This window comes from Helianthus annuus, chromosome 9 (genome assembly GCF_002127325.2).
Source record: "Helianthus annuus cultivar XRQ/B chromosome 9, HanXRQr2.0-SUNRISE, whole genome shotgun sequence".
NCBI classification, from domain to species: domain Eukaryota; kingdom Viridiplantae; phylum Streptophyta; class Magnoliopsida; order Asterales; family Asteraceae; genus Helianthus; species Helianthus annuus.
In genome coordinates this window covers 118,929,799-118,944,349 of record NC_035441.2, presented here as the reverse complement: position 1 = coordinate 118,944,349, position 14,551 = coordinate 118,929,799, and the positions used below count along the sequence as shown (strand labels likewise).

The 14,551-nt window shown below is 36.4% G+C and overlaps 2 protein-coding genes and 1 long non-coding RNA gene across 8 annotated transcripts; 2 read left to right on the top strand and 1 right to left on the bottom strand.

Annotated features, from left to right (window-relative positions):
- The first annotated feature begins 723 nt into the window (after nucleotides 1-723).
- LOC110878348 lies at nucleotides 724-4,300 on the top strand. 4 transcript variants are annotated; one of them, XR_004867037.1, is made up of 10 exons: nucleotides 724-1,023; nucleotides 1,097-1,234; nucleotides 1,342-1,455; nucleotides 1,828-1,901; nucleotides 2,081-2,171; nucleotides 2,320-2,386; nucleotides 2,476-2,593; nucleotides 2,670-2,790; nucleotides 3,219-3,407; nucleotides 3,621-4,300. It is a non-coding gene; the product is annotated as an uncharacterized LOC110878348 (long non-coding RNA). The 4 variants fall into 4 exon arrangements; XR_002557839.2 differs by having other exon boundaries at nucleotides 2,472-2,593; XR_002557841.2 differs by having other exon boundaries at nucleotides 2,458-2,593.
- A 4,404-nt stretch (nucleotides 4,301-8,704) lies between these two features.
- Nucleotides 8,705-10,277, top strand: LOC110878347 (fatty-acid-binding protein 1). 3 transcript variants are annotated; one of them, XM_022126645.2, is made up of 4 exons: nucleotides 8,705-8,995; nucleotides 9,109-9,346; nucleotides 9,437-9,528; nucleotides 9,883-10,277. In XM_022126645.2, the coding sequence occupies exons 1-4, from the start codon at nucleotides 8,779-8,781 to the stop codon at nucleotides 9,918-9,920; spliced, it is 585 nt and encodes a 194-aa protein (XP_021982337.1). In that variant the 5' UTR covers nucleotides 8,705-8,778; the 3' UTR covers nucleotides 9,921-10,277. The 3 variants fall into 3 exon arrangements, with proteins under 3 accessions (XP_021982337.1, XP_021982338.1, XP_021982336.1); XM_022126646.2 differs by having other exon boundaries at nucleotides 9,797-10,277; XM_022126644.2 differs by having other exon boundaries at nucleotides 8,706-8,995; nucleotides 9,837-10,277.
- On the bottom strand, nucleotides 10,031-14,280 carry LOC110878346 (putative glucose-6-phosphate 1-epimerase). Its single transcript, XM_022126643.2, has 8 exons — nucleotides 14,040-14,280; nucleotides 12,968-13,042; nucleotides 12,018-12,074; nucleotides 11,780-11,937; nucleotides 11,575-11,706; nucleotides 11,297-11,399; nucleotides 11,104-11,203; nucleotides 10,031-10,596 (listed from the first exon to the last, which is right to left on the bottom strand). Exons 1-8 carry the CDS (start codon nucleotides 14,115-14,117, stop codon nucleotides 10,379-10,381), a joined length of 921 nt encoding a protein of 306 aa, XP_021982335.1. The 5' UTR covers nucleotides 14,118-14,280; the 3' UTR covers nucleotides 10,031-10,378.
- Between the last annotated feature and the right edge of the window lie 271 nt (nucleotides 14,281-14,551).

Sequence of the window (14,551 nt, the reverse complement as noted above, 5' to 3'; positions counted from 1 at the left end):
CTCCGGCTATAAATAGAACCCTTCATTCACAGGTTAAACCATTCTATTCTCTCAATTCTCACTCTTCACCACACACTTATTTCCTCCAAGCAGATAGTTATTCTCACGCCGGAGTCTGGTTAAGAGGGAAACCCCTATATTCCCCTCTTAACGAGCAAACGGTGTTCTGTTTTGCAGGATTAGCGGATCATTAAGGAGCTCAGAAAGTTATAAGAAGATTAACCCTTATGGGAGAAACATAAACCAAACTAATCAAAACCAAAATTAGTTCCGTGTTTCTTCAGGGTGTAAGTTCTTGATGGTGAAACCGAATTCCAGGGTGAAGAATTCGAAAGGAGAGAGAGATGTAGAGGGGGGCGATTTAGTGATGTTGTGATTAGTGTCTAACCCTTAACCTCTCTAATTATCTCCTTATATGTACACCCAAGAGGAAACCTAATTAGTTAATAAGGGTAATATGGTTCATCAACAATTACCAACTAATTATATAATAGGTTTAATATATTTTGATCTATATCTATACTACTTTAATAAGCATATAGGAAGGGCAAGAATGGTCATTTGTCATTGTACAACCATTTGAAGCCCATTGTACAAGCATTTAAGCACAAAGTGTTGAAAACTTCATTTCAACACATGCTGTATAGCCGGATGGATCTTACCCGGATCAACTTGACCCGTTTTACTTTGATGGATCCAATATAAACTTTCTATCCCTCTATCTAAACCACAAAATTCGTTTCATCCATCCAGACGCTCCACCTTTCTCTACAAACCCTAACCCTAACCTTCATTTCATCCACCGCTACTCCACCGCTCCTCCATCGAACCGGTCGTCGCCATAACCGTCTTCTCCCCTTCTCCACTCCAACAGTCGCTTCATGGCTTCTTTCCCGGTGGCTTCAAGATCCGACACTATCTCAGCAGATCCGACACCATATCGATCTCTATGGCTTCTTTCCCGGTGGCTTCAAGATCCGACACTATCTCAGTAGATCCAACACCAGATCTACTGGTTTGACTGTAGGGTACCTTTCTTTTTACCATATCTTCTTTTTTTTTTTGTTATTTGAATCTAATATGGGTAATGTTTCAGATCTTCCGTTTGGTTGTGGGTTCGTCAACGATGGTGCTTGTGGGTGGAAGATCTGGCCATTATAAACCATCTTCTCCGAGATCGGCTGCTGCTTATGTTAATCTCATCGTCTTCTGTTCAGATCTGGTTTTAATACCGGTAATCGTTTAATCTAGCTTTAGTTTACTTTGTATCTGTTGTTGAATATGTTGTTTTTGGATGATTTTAGGTGTTAAAATCACGTTTTATATGATGAATTTGTTCAGATCTGCGTGGAAGGATGTGCGAACCGAGATCTAGGGTTAGATCTGGCGAAAGGTTTGGATGATTCTGGATTTGTTATTGTGTTAGGAGATGTCATGTTCCTCAAGCCTGAACAGGTTGGCTCTTAGTCTAACCCTAATTTTTCATAAATTTAATTGTTAATTCTTGGTGAGATCGTTTTGTTTTATGTAAATCTGTTAGTTTGTAGGTGTTATGATATTGGGAATTTATCATTTTGTGAAAAAAATCATCATTACTTTTTTTTATTAAAATAACTATTTCAAGATTCATATTCATGTTAAATTGCTGAGATACTAGGTTTGACTTACAAATAGTCAACGTTTTTGCTCTTAGTTTTTTGTATGTAAATTGTGCAGATGTGTTTTGATGATAATACGAATGACATTTTTACTATAGTTTCACCATGAAAATGTTCTGTTTTATCATGTGTTTTGATGATAATACGACTGACATTTCGGGTAAAACAGGGCTATGAGGTTTTGAAGAGAGTTGTTGATGTGATTGGGCAATATAATAGAAAAAAGCTTGAGCAATTAAGCGGGTATGTACCTATTTTTCTTGTGATGAGTCATGAGTGTCTGATAACTTTTAAAAAACAAATATATTCAACAGTATGTGCTCTAAAAGGAAGTATTTTCTATTAATCTCTTATTTTTAAGTGAAATGCTTTTAACGAATTTACAGTATGTGCTCTAAATGCGTGTGTTTTCATTTCACCAGGCTGGAAAAAAGTTACTGGTTATTACGAACTCGGATTACATATATACAGACAAGATGATGAGGCATTCCGATAATAGATTTGTTTGAGATGGTTTGTCAAACCTCCTGCAATCCAATTTTATTTACTTTCTAAGTGTTTTATTCGACGTAATTTCTGGAGTATTTACTGAAACTCATAAAACTTGGATTTCTCATTTGAGATTCTGGAATGACATTCTGCTATTGTGTTTTCAATGTAGGTTATTTTCTCAGCTAGGAAGCTTGGATTCTTTCAAATGTCACATCCTCTATATGACGTGGTTGCAAGTGAGACACTATTCGCTGTATATGTGATGTTGATAGTCTGTTTTTATATATATATATTTGATATAGAGAAGTTTGTTTGCTACAGGAAGGTCTCAAAAGAATAATTGAATCAGATTCTAATCTCAATGCTGAACCTTTTCTACATTCTTGTGGAAATCAGAAGCATGAAGCTTTTGTGTGGTTGCAATTGATGAGAAAAAGATCCATGTAGGTTTTTTTTTCTGCTGAATGTTTTCTCATATCTAAGGTCATTTTTTTTATGTTTTTGGTTGTTTTGTTGTAGATGAAGATGGAGTGGTGTAGATACACGAGCCATGGAGGTTACGGTACCGAGGAAGATGACAAAACTTTGTAGATCTGATTATTCTAGCTACATTCATGTGTTTTACATTCAGAACTGATGGGTTAGTTTACTTATACGAACATGCTTTTAAGCTCAGTTTTGATGGGTTTGTTTTCTTATACGAACATGCTTTTATATGTGATGTTAGTAGTCTATATATATATATATATGTGTGTGTGTGTGTGTATATATATTTGATGTAGAGAAGTATGTTTGTTGCAGGAAGGTCTCAAAAAAATAATTGAATCATATTCTAATCTTAATGCTGAACCTTTTCTTAAAATAAAAAGGGGCTTCTAAAGCAACATATCGTGGAATTGGTATAATTATTAGGACTAGAAGTGTTATTAGTTGCAACTATTAGGGTAAATCTATGTTAGGGATGAAAGATTTGTCAAAATGGATGGGTCCAAATGGGTTTGTTTTTAAAAAGAGTATTTCAGATAAGGTAATGCTTCTGATAATGGGTTTGTTTGTCAAAATGCATAGGAGAATCCTTCTGGTGGTGTATTGCTACCATCAACAGCAGAGTCAAAACCTCAAAGGTGGATCTAAGTGTCAAGGTGATGCTTCCTCTATATCAAGCTCTAATGCTCCAAGGCAGGACAGTTCGGCAGCAACCTCCACGTCAATGTCTCACCATCTATTTTCCGTCTCGATCCTTCTTCATTCGCGACGGTAGGCACACTTAAGGCGCATTGGTGCAATCATATGTCTTTCATTAAAGAAAGTGTTTTGACCATTGGGTCAAACCTGCATGAATCGACCAAATACACGTTTAACTTGTTGATTATCTTCACCTAAATCCATTCTGATGCGTTACGTGACCTGGCTTTTTTCTTTGATAATGAATTGATAATATTGAACTCATTTTTTTGCTTCTTTGAACAGGTTTCGCTCAGAATGGCTTCCAGTCAACAGGTCAATTAAAAAAGGCTACATTTGTTTGGGTCGAAACGGGTCGATTATTGAATGTTATTTTGGTCCATTAACTTTGGTTAAAACAAAACTGAGGTGGTGTTTGGTTTAGGGATTAAGAACGGAGGAATGAGAATGAACGTTCAGGTTCTTCTGGTTAGAATGAACTGGCATAAAAGGCGGGGGATTCACTGGACCCCGATACCTGCCCATTTTGCCACCTCTACCCATGGATAACAGACATCAGTTTTAGGATTCATTCACACACCCAACGCATAAATCAAACACCAGTTTTCATGTAATCGTACCTATTTCTATTTCAGCCTGACATCAGATGATCAAACCCATACCCATAGTGATTTTCAACCAAAAACGGAACGCCACCTGAAAATTAGATGACATGGATTACCAGTCTACAGCAGCAAAGAAACTCTTTTCATCTTTGCTACATGCAAATTGTTGGATGTTCAAATGGGACAAAGTTTGATGTTACAAATGTTGGATTAAGGGTAGTTTTGTCAATTTACATATTTCAACTGTTATGTGAATTCCATGTATAATTGGCTGAAATATAATTAAGAGTTATGTTTTAAGTGTACACACACATAATTGTAATTTTTTGCACACATTAATGCACTTTCAATTTTCTATTATACAACCCCATATAATAACGCGTGTATTTATGGGCTTGATATGGACTTTCTGTGAATATTATTTATTATGTGAATACGATAAGTAACATAATTATACACAATATATCACGAGATGATTGACAAACTAACTAAATGAGTACGGAGTTGTAAATTGTCGACACCGCAATGTTTACATAGTTGCCATCGTTGCATTGCGCAGATGTCAGTGTTTTCTTTTTTTAAATTAATATTACTTCTTTGTGAGCAGGTCACAGGTAGAGGTGGAAATACTATTTCAACCCACTAATATGAAAACGAGATTGGATTAAGGTATATGGATGTGCACAAATTCTTCTTGTGTATAAACCGATACATTTAGCATCTGATATCATTATTGTTAATAAGGTTGTGGATAAACCTACTTTTGATATTTTTGAGAAAAATATTTATGGTTTAAATACGTTTTCGTATAGAAATTTTTGGGTATATACGTTTTTGACCCCCCCCCCCCCCCGCGGTCGAAAACGTCAAGCTTCGCCACTGCCGAAGGCCTCATTTTAACTGGCCGGTAACCGGCCATCACACAATAACCACCAAACGCTATCACAAAACCAACAATCACCGCACACCGCTGATTCTCCGCCGCTGAAGAAGGCCGCAACCGACCCTCACGTTTTGCTACACTGCCACCATCGTCGTCGCACGCCACTTCAGAAACTACATCACCGTACATAGCCCTAAACTCACCAACCTAAGTGATATGTTTCCCGCCGTATCGCGCGGGTAAACAACTAGTAATATAAATGATTATAATGGCTACACAATTAAATATAGCACAATAATTATATTTAATCTTACATCCTCCTAAAAACGAAGTATTCAAATGTAAAACATAATCAAAAGTGAGTTTAGTCAAATTGGTAACTGACCTACAAGGCTACAATTTAAGCATCATTCCTTTCAACACTTTGACTCACCTCAGCAAAACACAATGATAGATTTCTCTCATCTAGTAGGGATATTTCATATTTTAACCTCTTTCCATTTTCATAATTAAGGTGAAGATCAAGATCCACATATTCAAGAGCTAGCAAAATTGAAAGTGCTTATGTACTCAGCATAAACCTTATGAATGCTTACTTATATGGGTTGATTTGTACGTACACTTATTACCAATTTGGTGGTTATCACTACTAACATCGGTGAAAAGAGAGATCGGTGATCACTACAAAGATTATTGAGACAATATTGGTGATCACTACTAAACTTAGTGAGACGGGAAGTTTTAATTACTACCTACATAGTAAGAAGTTACGGTTACGATCTCTATTGTCTTTAGAGAGACAATTTGGCCCTATCTATTCCTACACCTCTTTTGTCTATGTTGACACCCTGAAGCGCCGAGCTTTGGCCAAAGCTCAGCATATAGGTCCGGTCAACCAGACAAAGACAAAGACTGACACGAAACAGACAAAGACTGACAAGTGTCAGTCTTTGTCTTTGTCTGGTTGACCCGACCTATATGCTGAGCTTTGGCCAAAGCTCGGCGCTTCAGGGTAATACTCAGCCTGGAGATTTTTTGATTTTTTACATTTGATTTTAATTCAAAAACGCACCTATTCTCGTCGAATTTTGACGTATTTTGTTATTACACGTCATTTTATGAAGTGTATGGTCTATACGGCACGTTCTGGATAAGTTCGATTACGTGTGTTGCCGTATTCCATGATTTCATGTGATTCTGTTTTGATTTTACTTGTAGTCCAAGGTGTCATTTTGTATGTATACGCGTCCTGCCGGATCAGTACTTGACATATTTTGCCATTAAATGTCGTATTATGACGTGTATTGTCACTATTGTTCTGTACTATCGCGTATTTTGGCCGTACGGGTCATGTCGGTGACATCCGGTATCGTGACGTTTATTGTCTGTAAGTGTCGTATTAGTGCGTAGATTGATTGTTATGGCGTATTATGTTTCTATTGGCCGTGTTATGGGGTATTTTGGTCGTACGGGTCGTGTCGGTGACATTCGGTATTCGGGTTGTCATGACACATGACAAGTGATTCTGTTTTGATTTCACTTGTAGTCCAACGTGTCGTTTTGTATGTATACGCGTCCTACCGGATCATTATCCTTTGATACGCATTCATTCGATCCCTGTCTTGATTTTATTTCCATTTCCATCCAAATCATAAAACCAGTTAAAATGTATGGTTAACCTAGGGACGATTTTGGCAATTTACCCATTTATTTTTCTTTAATTAGTTTTTTAATTTTCTTTTTTTCCTTTAAATAAAAAACAATAATAAAATTACTATTATAATATATATACATATACACACACATTTATATGCACACACACACAGAGAAAAAATGGAGATCGGTGGAACCAGCCACCACTTAGGGCGACGACACGACTACAGCCACCATGACGATGGTGGAGGCGGTACGCAGTGGACACGTTGAAGCATGGTATAAGGTCAAACGTTGCTCTATGGCCAACGAATCATGGATGAAATGTCCACCGTCGACGAACACAACCGCAACCACTTGATGAGGTTCCTCAGGTTCATTCGACATATATAGGTGCGTTTATTACCAAATGATAATCTACACACCCACGGACCTTAATGTTTTCCCAAATGTTCAAGATGTAGGTTAAGTATGTATAATTCTAATCCAACTAAATCAGTTATAAACCAAAAGTGTGTTTGTGATTGTTATTGTTCAAAAGATGCGCTTCTATCATGTGTCATGCCAACCCGAACACCGAATGTCACCGACACGACCCGTACGGCCAAAATACGCCATAATACGACCAATTTAAACATAATACGCCATAACAATCAATCTACGCACTAATACGGCACTTACAGACAATAAACGTCACGATACCGGATGTCCCTGACATGACCCGTACGACCAAAATATGCGATAGTACGGAACAATAGTGACAACACACGTCATAATACGACATTTAATGACAAAATACGTCAAGTACTGATCCGGTAGGACGCGTATACATACAAAACGACACGTTGGATTACAAGTGAAATCAAAACAGAATCACATGAAATCATGGAATATGACAACACACGTAACCTAACTTATCCGAAACGTGCCGTATAGACCATATACTTCATAAATTGACGTGTAATAACAAAATACGTCAAAATTCGACAAGTATAGGTGCGTTTTTGAATTAAAATAAAATTTAAAAAAATCAAAAAACCACCAAAACGCTGAGCTTTGGCCAAAGCGCTGAGTATTAACCTGAAACGCCGTGCTTGCTTGGGTGTAAAAATAAGATGGTGGGTATGAATAGCATGGTTCGACAATTTTAGCGGAGGAAAAACCTCGGTTGAAGATAATAAGTGGATGTAAGGTGAATATATAAACACCCACCCGAATCATTGTACATCTTGTGTCATCGCTTTCCTCTTGTATTTACTTGCAAATCTCATAAAATTTATAAGAGCTAAACAAAAGTGAATGCAAAATACAAAAAGTAACATAGAAGTTATTTACAATTAGTAGTATCAAAGCAAGTTGCTTTAAAGTTTTGTCAACGAAACTTTGAAAAAGTTAAAAATGTCATGTTTCTAATAAAAATGTGTTTGGGTTGGTCGTTGATGGAATTGAAATTCTTCACTTAATCCAAGAATTTTAGTGTAGATTTTGTATGGTATTTTCAGGGGATCTTGATGCTAGAGTGGAGATTGTTGAGTATGCTAGTTTACAACTTTTTGGCCACAAGTATTTCACTCCACTTTTGCACTTATACTGCCGAACACCAGGAGTTGGTTTTGGCTCAGATTTTGTTTGGAGCAATTTTTTAGAAAAAAAGGGTGTAAGAACTCCAGCTGGTAGATTGTAGCTGAATGTGGTCTGATTGAGCCACAATTTTCCAAATCTTACAGTGTAGGCCGCTGAAACATCGAACCTGAACATGTTTTAAACCGAACCTAGTATGACCCGAAACTCAACCTTGACCTGCATGTTTTGTCAGGTGTATCTAAATCTCAGCTACATATTGTTAAACTACATAAGCTTACTTTTTTTTAGTACAAAAAGACACATGTAAGAGGGCATTTATTAAGATAATTAGAGGTAAATAATTACTGTAAAAAACAACGAGAGTGACTTGAACTGGATCCAAATCTTTATCTAAATCATTTAATAAATTATTGTTTTATTTTTGCACGACGGGATAAATCACACGGTATGCATTGGTGCATTTGTGTGTAGGTGTCATTTTGTTTATTGCTTTCATGACGTCGCATTAGTGTATTGTACATTCAGCATCCAGAGTTGTACAAGCATAAAGTACAATATAGTTACGTCAAAAACGGGTGCCAACCACTTAAACGGCTTTAAATTTCCGTCACAAAGTCTAACTCATTTTAAATGTCTCTAACTCCCCTTTAATATAAGAGTAGATCCTGGACTGACTTACACACCGCCTTTTCGCCATTTACTTGTTCCGATCTCGAACATGAACACGGACACACTGTCGACAACCGGAAACCGAGATACCAAAGAAGAAAAAACAACTCAAGATGGTGTAACCAACAAGAAAGAGATGGCGGTTGAAGTTGAACGAAAAACGGGTATTTCCTTTCCACTTAAGCTAAGTGATGGGAAGGAGTTGAAAGCTGTTGGTGTAAGGAAGAAAAACGTGCTCGGGTTTTCGGTCAAAATCTATAGCTTTGGTACTTGTACAATGTAATGTTTTGTATGGTAGTCGGATGCATGAGCAACCCACCAACTGCATCCGACTACCAATCCTGTATGGACCACTTCTGATAGCGTATTTTTTTGGCAGGTTTATATGTGGATAACGAAATATTGATGGGTGTTTTGAAGTCAAAGATAGTGAAAGCCGAAGCAAAGGCTACAAAAGAGATGTATAGAATTGTGATTGATAATCCAGTGGGGATCACAGTGAAAATGGTGATTGTGTTTTCTAATCTTACTACGAGCATGGTAAGGAACAACTTTAATGAAACTGTAGGAGCAGCTGTTAAGAAGCTCGGTGGTGAAAAAAACGATCTCACAAAGAGGTAAGTAACCATACGAACCAAACCAAGGCTTATTCTTTTGGCAAGCTGAGCCAAGATGGCATCAAGCTAACTCTTTTTTTGGCTTTGAAGGATTATGGGGGAAGCGAAAGATGGCATCAAGCTAACTCTTGGTTCTGAAATCGAGATCACATGCCTACCAGGATACGTTCTAGAGACAAAGGGTATGTGTTGAGACGTTAACTTTGACCAGTTCATTTATAAACAGATAGGTTTGGATGTTGTTTTATTTCAAATGGTAAATCAAGTCAAATAAAAATACGTAGCTAACAAGGTTAAAAGTCACCCAAAGTATATTTATAATGCATACAACTTCTGTACTTGATTGTAGCAATATTGTATCTGCAATCAAAACCTAATACACAAACAACTTAAAATTGACCCGTTACTCAAGCTACCTGGCCTGACGCCAAGTCTATTATGTATTTACAGGTGCAGAATTTTAATTAAAATGTATTCTTTTACGGTGCAGTGCATGGCAAGGTGGTAAATAAATTTGAAAGTGAAATGCTGTGCAGGGCCTGTGTCTATTTGTATCTGGGAGATGACCCATTAGACAAGGAAGCCAAAGAAAAATTCGGGATGTCCCTGCTTTCACTCATCTAAATGCTACTCTAAGCAGTTTACAAATTGTTGCAATCACACATTTATGAGATTCTTAAGGTGTTTTCATACGCAAAACAATACCATTAAAAATACTGAATAGATACATAAAGTCTCTTGTGTGTATATTATATATGTTGCTCAAGAACCAGATAACAAAAATTGATAACAGTGGTTCATAACTATAAAAGAGAGGCTATTTGTTGATCTAATTATACCAGGTGTACTTGGTGGACCAGATCATAGCGAAGTCCAACATTCTCACTGATCAACTTGAATAATATGGTTATATATAACAAGGAGATTCTTTTGCAAATATCTAAAGAACCCTAAACACCAAATCAATGTAATAAGCAGGCAGCAGCAACATTAATATTGCAGATCAAGTAAGAAACCTGGAATTTCCGGAGATCAATGTAATCCGTTAATAACCTTAGAAGGGTCCAACTGCCCACTGAAATAACTTGAGGAAACTATAGACAGCTCTTGACGACCTTTCCATTCTTCACAAGGTTTTAAGCTGATCGGGTTTTCAACAGCTGCAGCATCAAGGCATAGCATGGTTTTATAGTCTTCATCACCCAAATCGGGAATTGCTTTCGCCTTTTTGTCCCAAGGATTCCATAAGACTGCAAAGTGTAAAACATGATGGTTAAAAATAGTTAATAAACAATGTAGGGGTGTTAATTTCTGGCACGGCCCGAAACACGACGCGAACCTAACACGAAATTCGTGGGGTTGGCTTTAGTCTAAATAGGTTCGAGTCAGTTTCAGGTTGAACCCGCGAACCGGTCTAGCTAAACGGGTTGGGTTCGTGTCAACCCGGCTGAGTTGGCGGGTTGACCCGTTCAACCCATTTATATTATATTTTATTTTTTTACTATATGTTTCATGTCATAAATTAATTTGGGTGGGTATTTTATGCCATGAGTATAGCTTAAAAGAGAAATTGACATAAGATTTTGTAATTAAAATGTAATCATACTATATACCTTTGTGTTTTTTGTAGTAAATTTTAATTTATTAATTTGCGGAAAAAAAAAATTTCGGGCTGAACCGGTCGTTTTCGGGTCGACCCACGAGTATTTGGGTCGTATTTGGGATTTTTTTTTTAAAGTAAAGATAGGAAAAAAAACCTGCATCCACCATGCCTTCTTTACGTAAGACGATTGTTCTCTTCTTCTCATGGTCAATTATGGCGATCTTAGTAGGTGTACTCAAATATACACGATCAATCTAATAATAAGATAAACTATCAGACCTTTATATACAGAAAATACAAACTTCAAATGTAATACATTTGGAGGTAAAAGTTAAACCATGTCTTACCTCACCATCAAAAGTAATGGCGTCTGCCTGCTCTGTGTACCTTTCTCTCTTGGACAGATTATCAAAATAGTCCAGCGTCTCTAAGCCCTCAACACGTACTTCACTGCAAAATTATATTTCCTATCTTTTAGAAAAAAAAAAGAAATATGAAAAGTATTAAAAAGGAACCTAATATAAAGTGCTGATAAGTCGGATAATGTCTAACAGCTATGATAGATGGTCCAACTTTTGGATAAGCAGAGTGGAACACTGATAATAATAAGATGGAGTAGGCAAACCTGACATCAGATACAGAAAAATAATTACGCAGCGCAAGGGTAAATGTGAAGGCCTTGTTATCTACATTTCTCACACGAGGGATCATAGTAAGCTTGCCAGCACTGACAGTAATGCGGAGCCGCAACTCAAATCTGCAAAGTCATTTGCAAACAGACATGTAGCTCCATATTGCATTTAAAAGATATAAACAAACTATCAACGTACCTGTATGGCCATGTTTTCAGATCCTCTTCTGTTGATTTCAGTAAAAGATCTGCAGTCGATTGATTGTTAGCTGGGGTTAAAGGAGAAGGGTCATCGTCTAGCGACCATAGCCTGTTCCTGGCAAATCCATGTTGCTCCAGTGTTCCAAAATTTGCAAACTGCAATACGCACAGATGACAGTTGATGAGTACATTATTGAGACGGAGAAGGTAATGAGAGAAGGTTGTTCAGTTCAAACCTGTGGGAAACAAATGGGTATGCCACCTCTGACGGGTTTAGGTGGTTTCCAAACTGCCTGCATACATACCAAGTCCCCATGTCAATATAATGTGGTATACGTATAGAAGAACGGTGTACAAAAAGATATGCTGTGACTTATTATTAGAAGAACAAGTTCTTCAATTCAATTAAAAAGAGTCCTTCAAATAACGACCCGGAATTTAAATGTACTTTTTTATTTCAGATAAAGTATAAAATAATCTACAAAGGAGAGTTAAATAGAAAGTGACCACAATATCCAAGCATCCACATCATTTATGGTAAGCCCGCCGAGAATATTGGTGACACAAAATTATGAGAATCTAACTCAATTGATGTCAAAAGTTGAGTAAAATCCTGTTTGCATTGCAGCAGGAACAATGATCGCTAGACTAAAACAGTAGTAGAGTACTCCTTGTTGTTGAGATCTTTCGATAGGTAGAAGCTAAAATACATATACAATACCACAATCTCATTTCTCCAGCATTTTGACGCCTTTATGATAAATATTTCACATGCCATAATTGAATACACATCAAACACATGTTTCATTAAAGCTAGTTGAAACTACTTCTCCGAGCATGGGGAACTATTGCAGTTGAAAAAAAAGAAAGTAAACAGTTTCAAATACAATTTTAAAACCATATAGCTATTTGACACGTTTTAATTATTAACTCATCTCGTATGGTAACAATAAACACTCCATATACATGCACATATACAGTAAATGATCTAAATCATGTAATTTTGACATTCAGGTAAAGTATTGCAGACACAAATCAAATACATGACCGCCATACATGCATGAATAACCCACTTCTGTATATAAACAAGTTAACAATCTTGCATACTAATAACAACAGCAGAACGGTAAGCTTTTGGGAACTGTATTTTTCAAACATTTATAACAAAAAAGTGCAGCAGTTTTACCTTGTTGCTCATGAAAAGTATTTCTTCTCGACGTTCATTCTTCCAAGAAATAACCTGAGCCCCATACAAGAGCACCTAAATAATATAGAAAAGAAAAATACACAAATCAAATGGTAAGAATCCTGGCATAAAGTAAAGGATTACCAATTCAAGATATAAAACAATTCTTCAGCATAAATGCAAAAGAAATATGTAAACTAAAAGTAAACAAATGCAGCATTAAAAGTTATAATCAGTGCCTTAGATTTCTAAGCTGCTATAGTAACATCAAAAATGCAGCATTAAAAGTTATAATCAGTGCCCTATATTTCTAAGCTGCTATAGTAACATCAAAATTTCAGGACAATCAAATCCGATACGCGATATTCCATTTCAAAGCATTACTCTACAGTTTCTAATTACGACCGTCAAAATGCAATGATCAATTCCATCTATCTCACCGCATAACAAATTACAGATTTGTCATTGAGAAATCACAATATTTCAATATTTTTTATCATTATGTCACAGAACCACAAATTGTGCCCTAAGATCATCAACCGCTTATCCAAAAATGTAACCTAACAGCAAATCAACCACTCATTTACGGAACAATTTCAGCACCAAAACTCCATTCATCCAACACTATTCTCAAATACTAATTCAAACACAAACACAAACACAAACATAAACACAAACACAAACAGCCACATAATATGGCAAACCGGATCAAAACCGCATAAATTGTGCCCTAACAGCATCAATCAACCACTCCTTTACGAAACGATTCCAGCACCAAAACTCTATTCATCTAACAATATTCTCTAATACTAATCCAAACACAAACAAACACATACAGCCACATAATACCGGATCAAAACCACACAAAGTGTGCCCTAACGCCATGAACCAGTCATCCTAAAAATGTAACCTAACAATAGCATCAATCAACCACTCGTTCACCTAACAATATTCTGTAATACTAATTCAACACAAACACATAATATGTCAAAACCGCATAATGCTAACAACTGGAAGGAATCTCGTTACAAAATGACAATTAGGATATGAAATAAAAAAGAAATTGAGGAACCTCAACGGTTGATCCGGTAGGTTCATGCAGTATGATTCTCGGCGATCGATCGCCTTCTTTGATAATATTAATCGCCATAGATTCGATCAGAGTGAGAGCATTACGATTACGAAGGAAGAATTGAAAAGGAAAAGAAGAGAGATTTCGAAATTTGAGGAGGAAAAGAGAGAGAATGAGAAAAAGCGTAAAAATAGAATCAATCAGCGAGAGAGAACAACACCTCTACCTTATTTCATCCATCCAATAAACACAAAACAAAAGTCAAGTTACTAAATCAGTTTTTTATTATTTTATTTTAGAAAAACAAAAAACTATTTTATTTTTGGATATTTTATTAATGATTAAATTTTTTTATTTTGGAAATGCACAACTGGTCCATTTAGTTTTAGCCGATGGATAGTTTTACGTACTTTTTATTCGTTTTAGAAAACACTAGAAGAAGCGTATGGTTCTTGGAAGGGATGCGGTGGAAATTCAGCTAGTATTATTATTAGTACCGGTTTGTTACTATA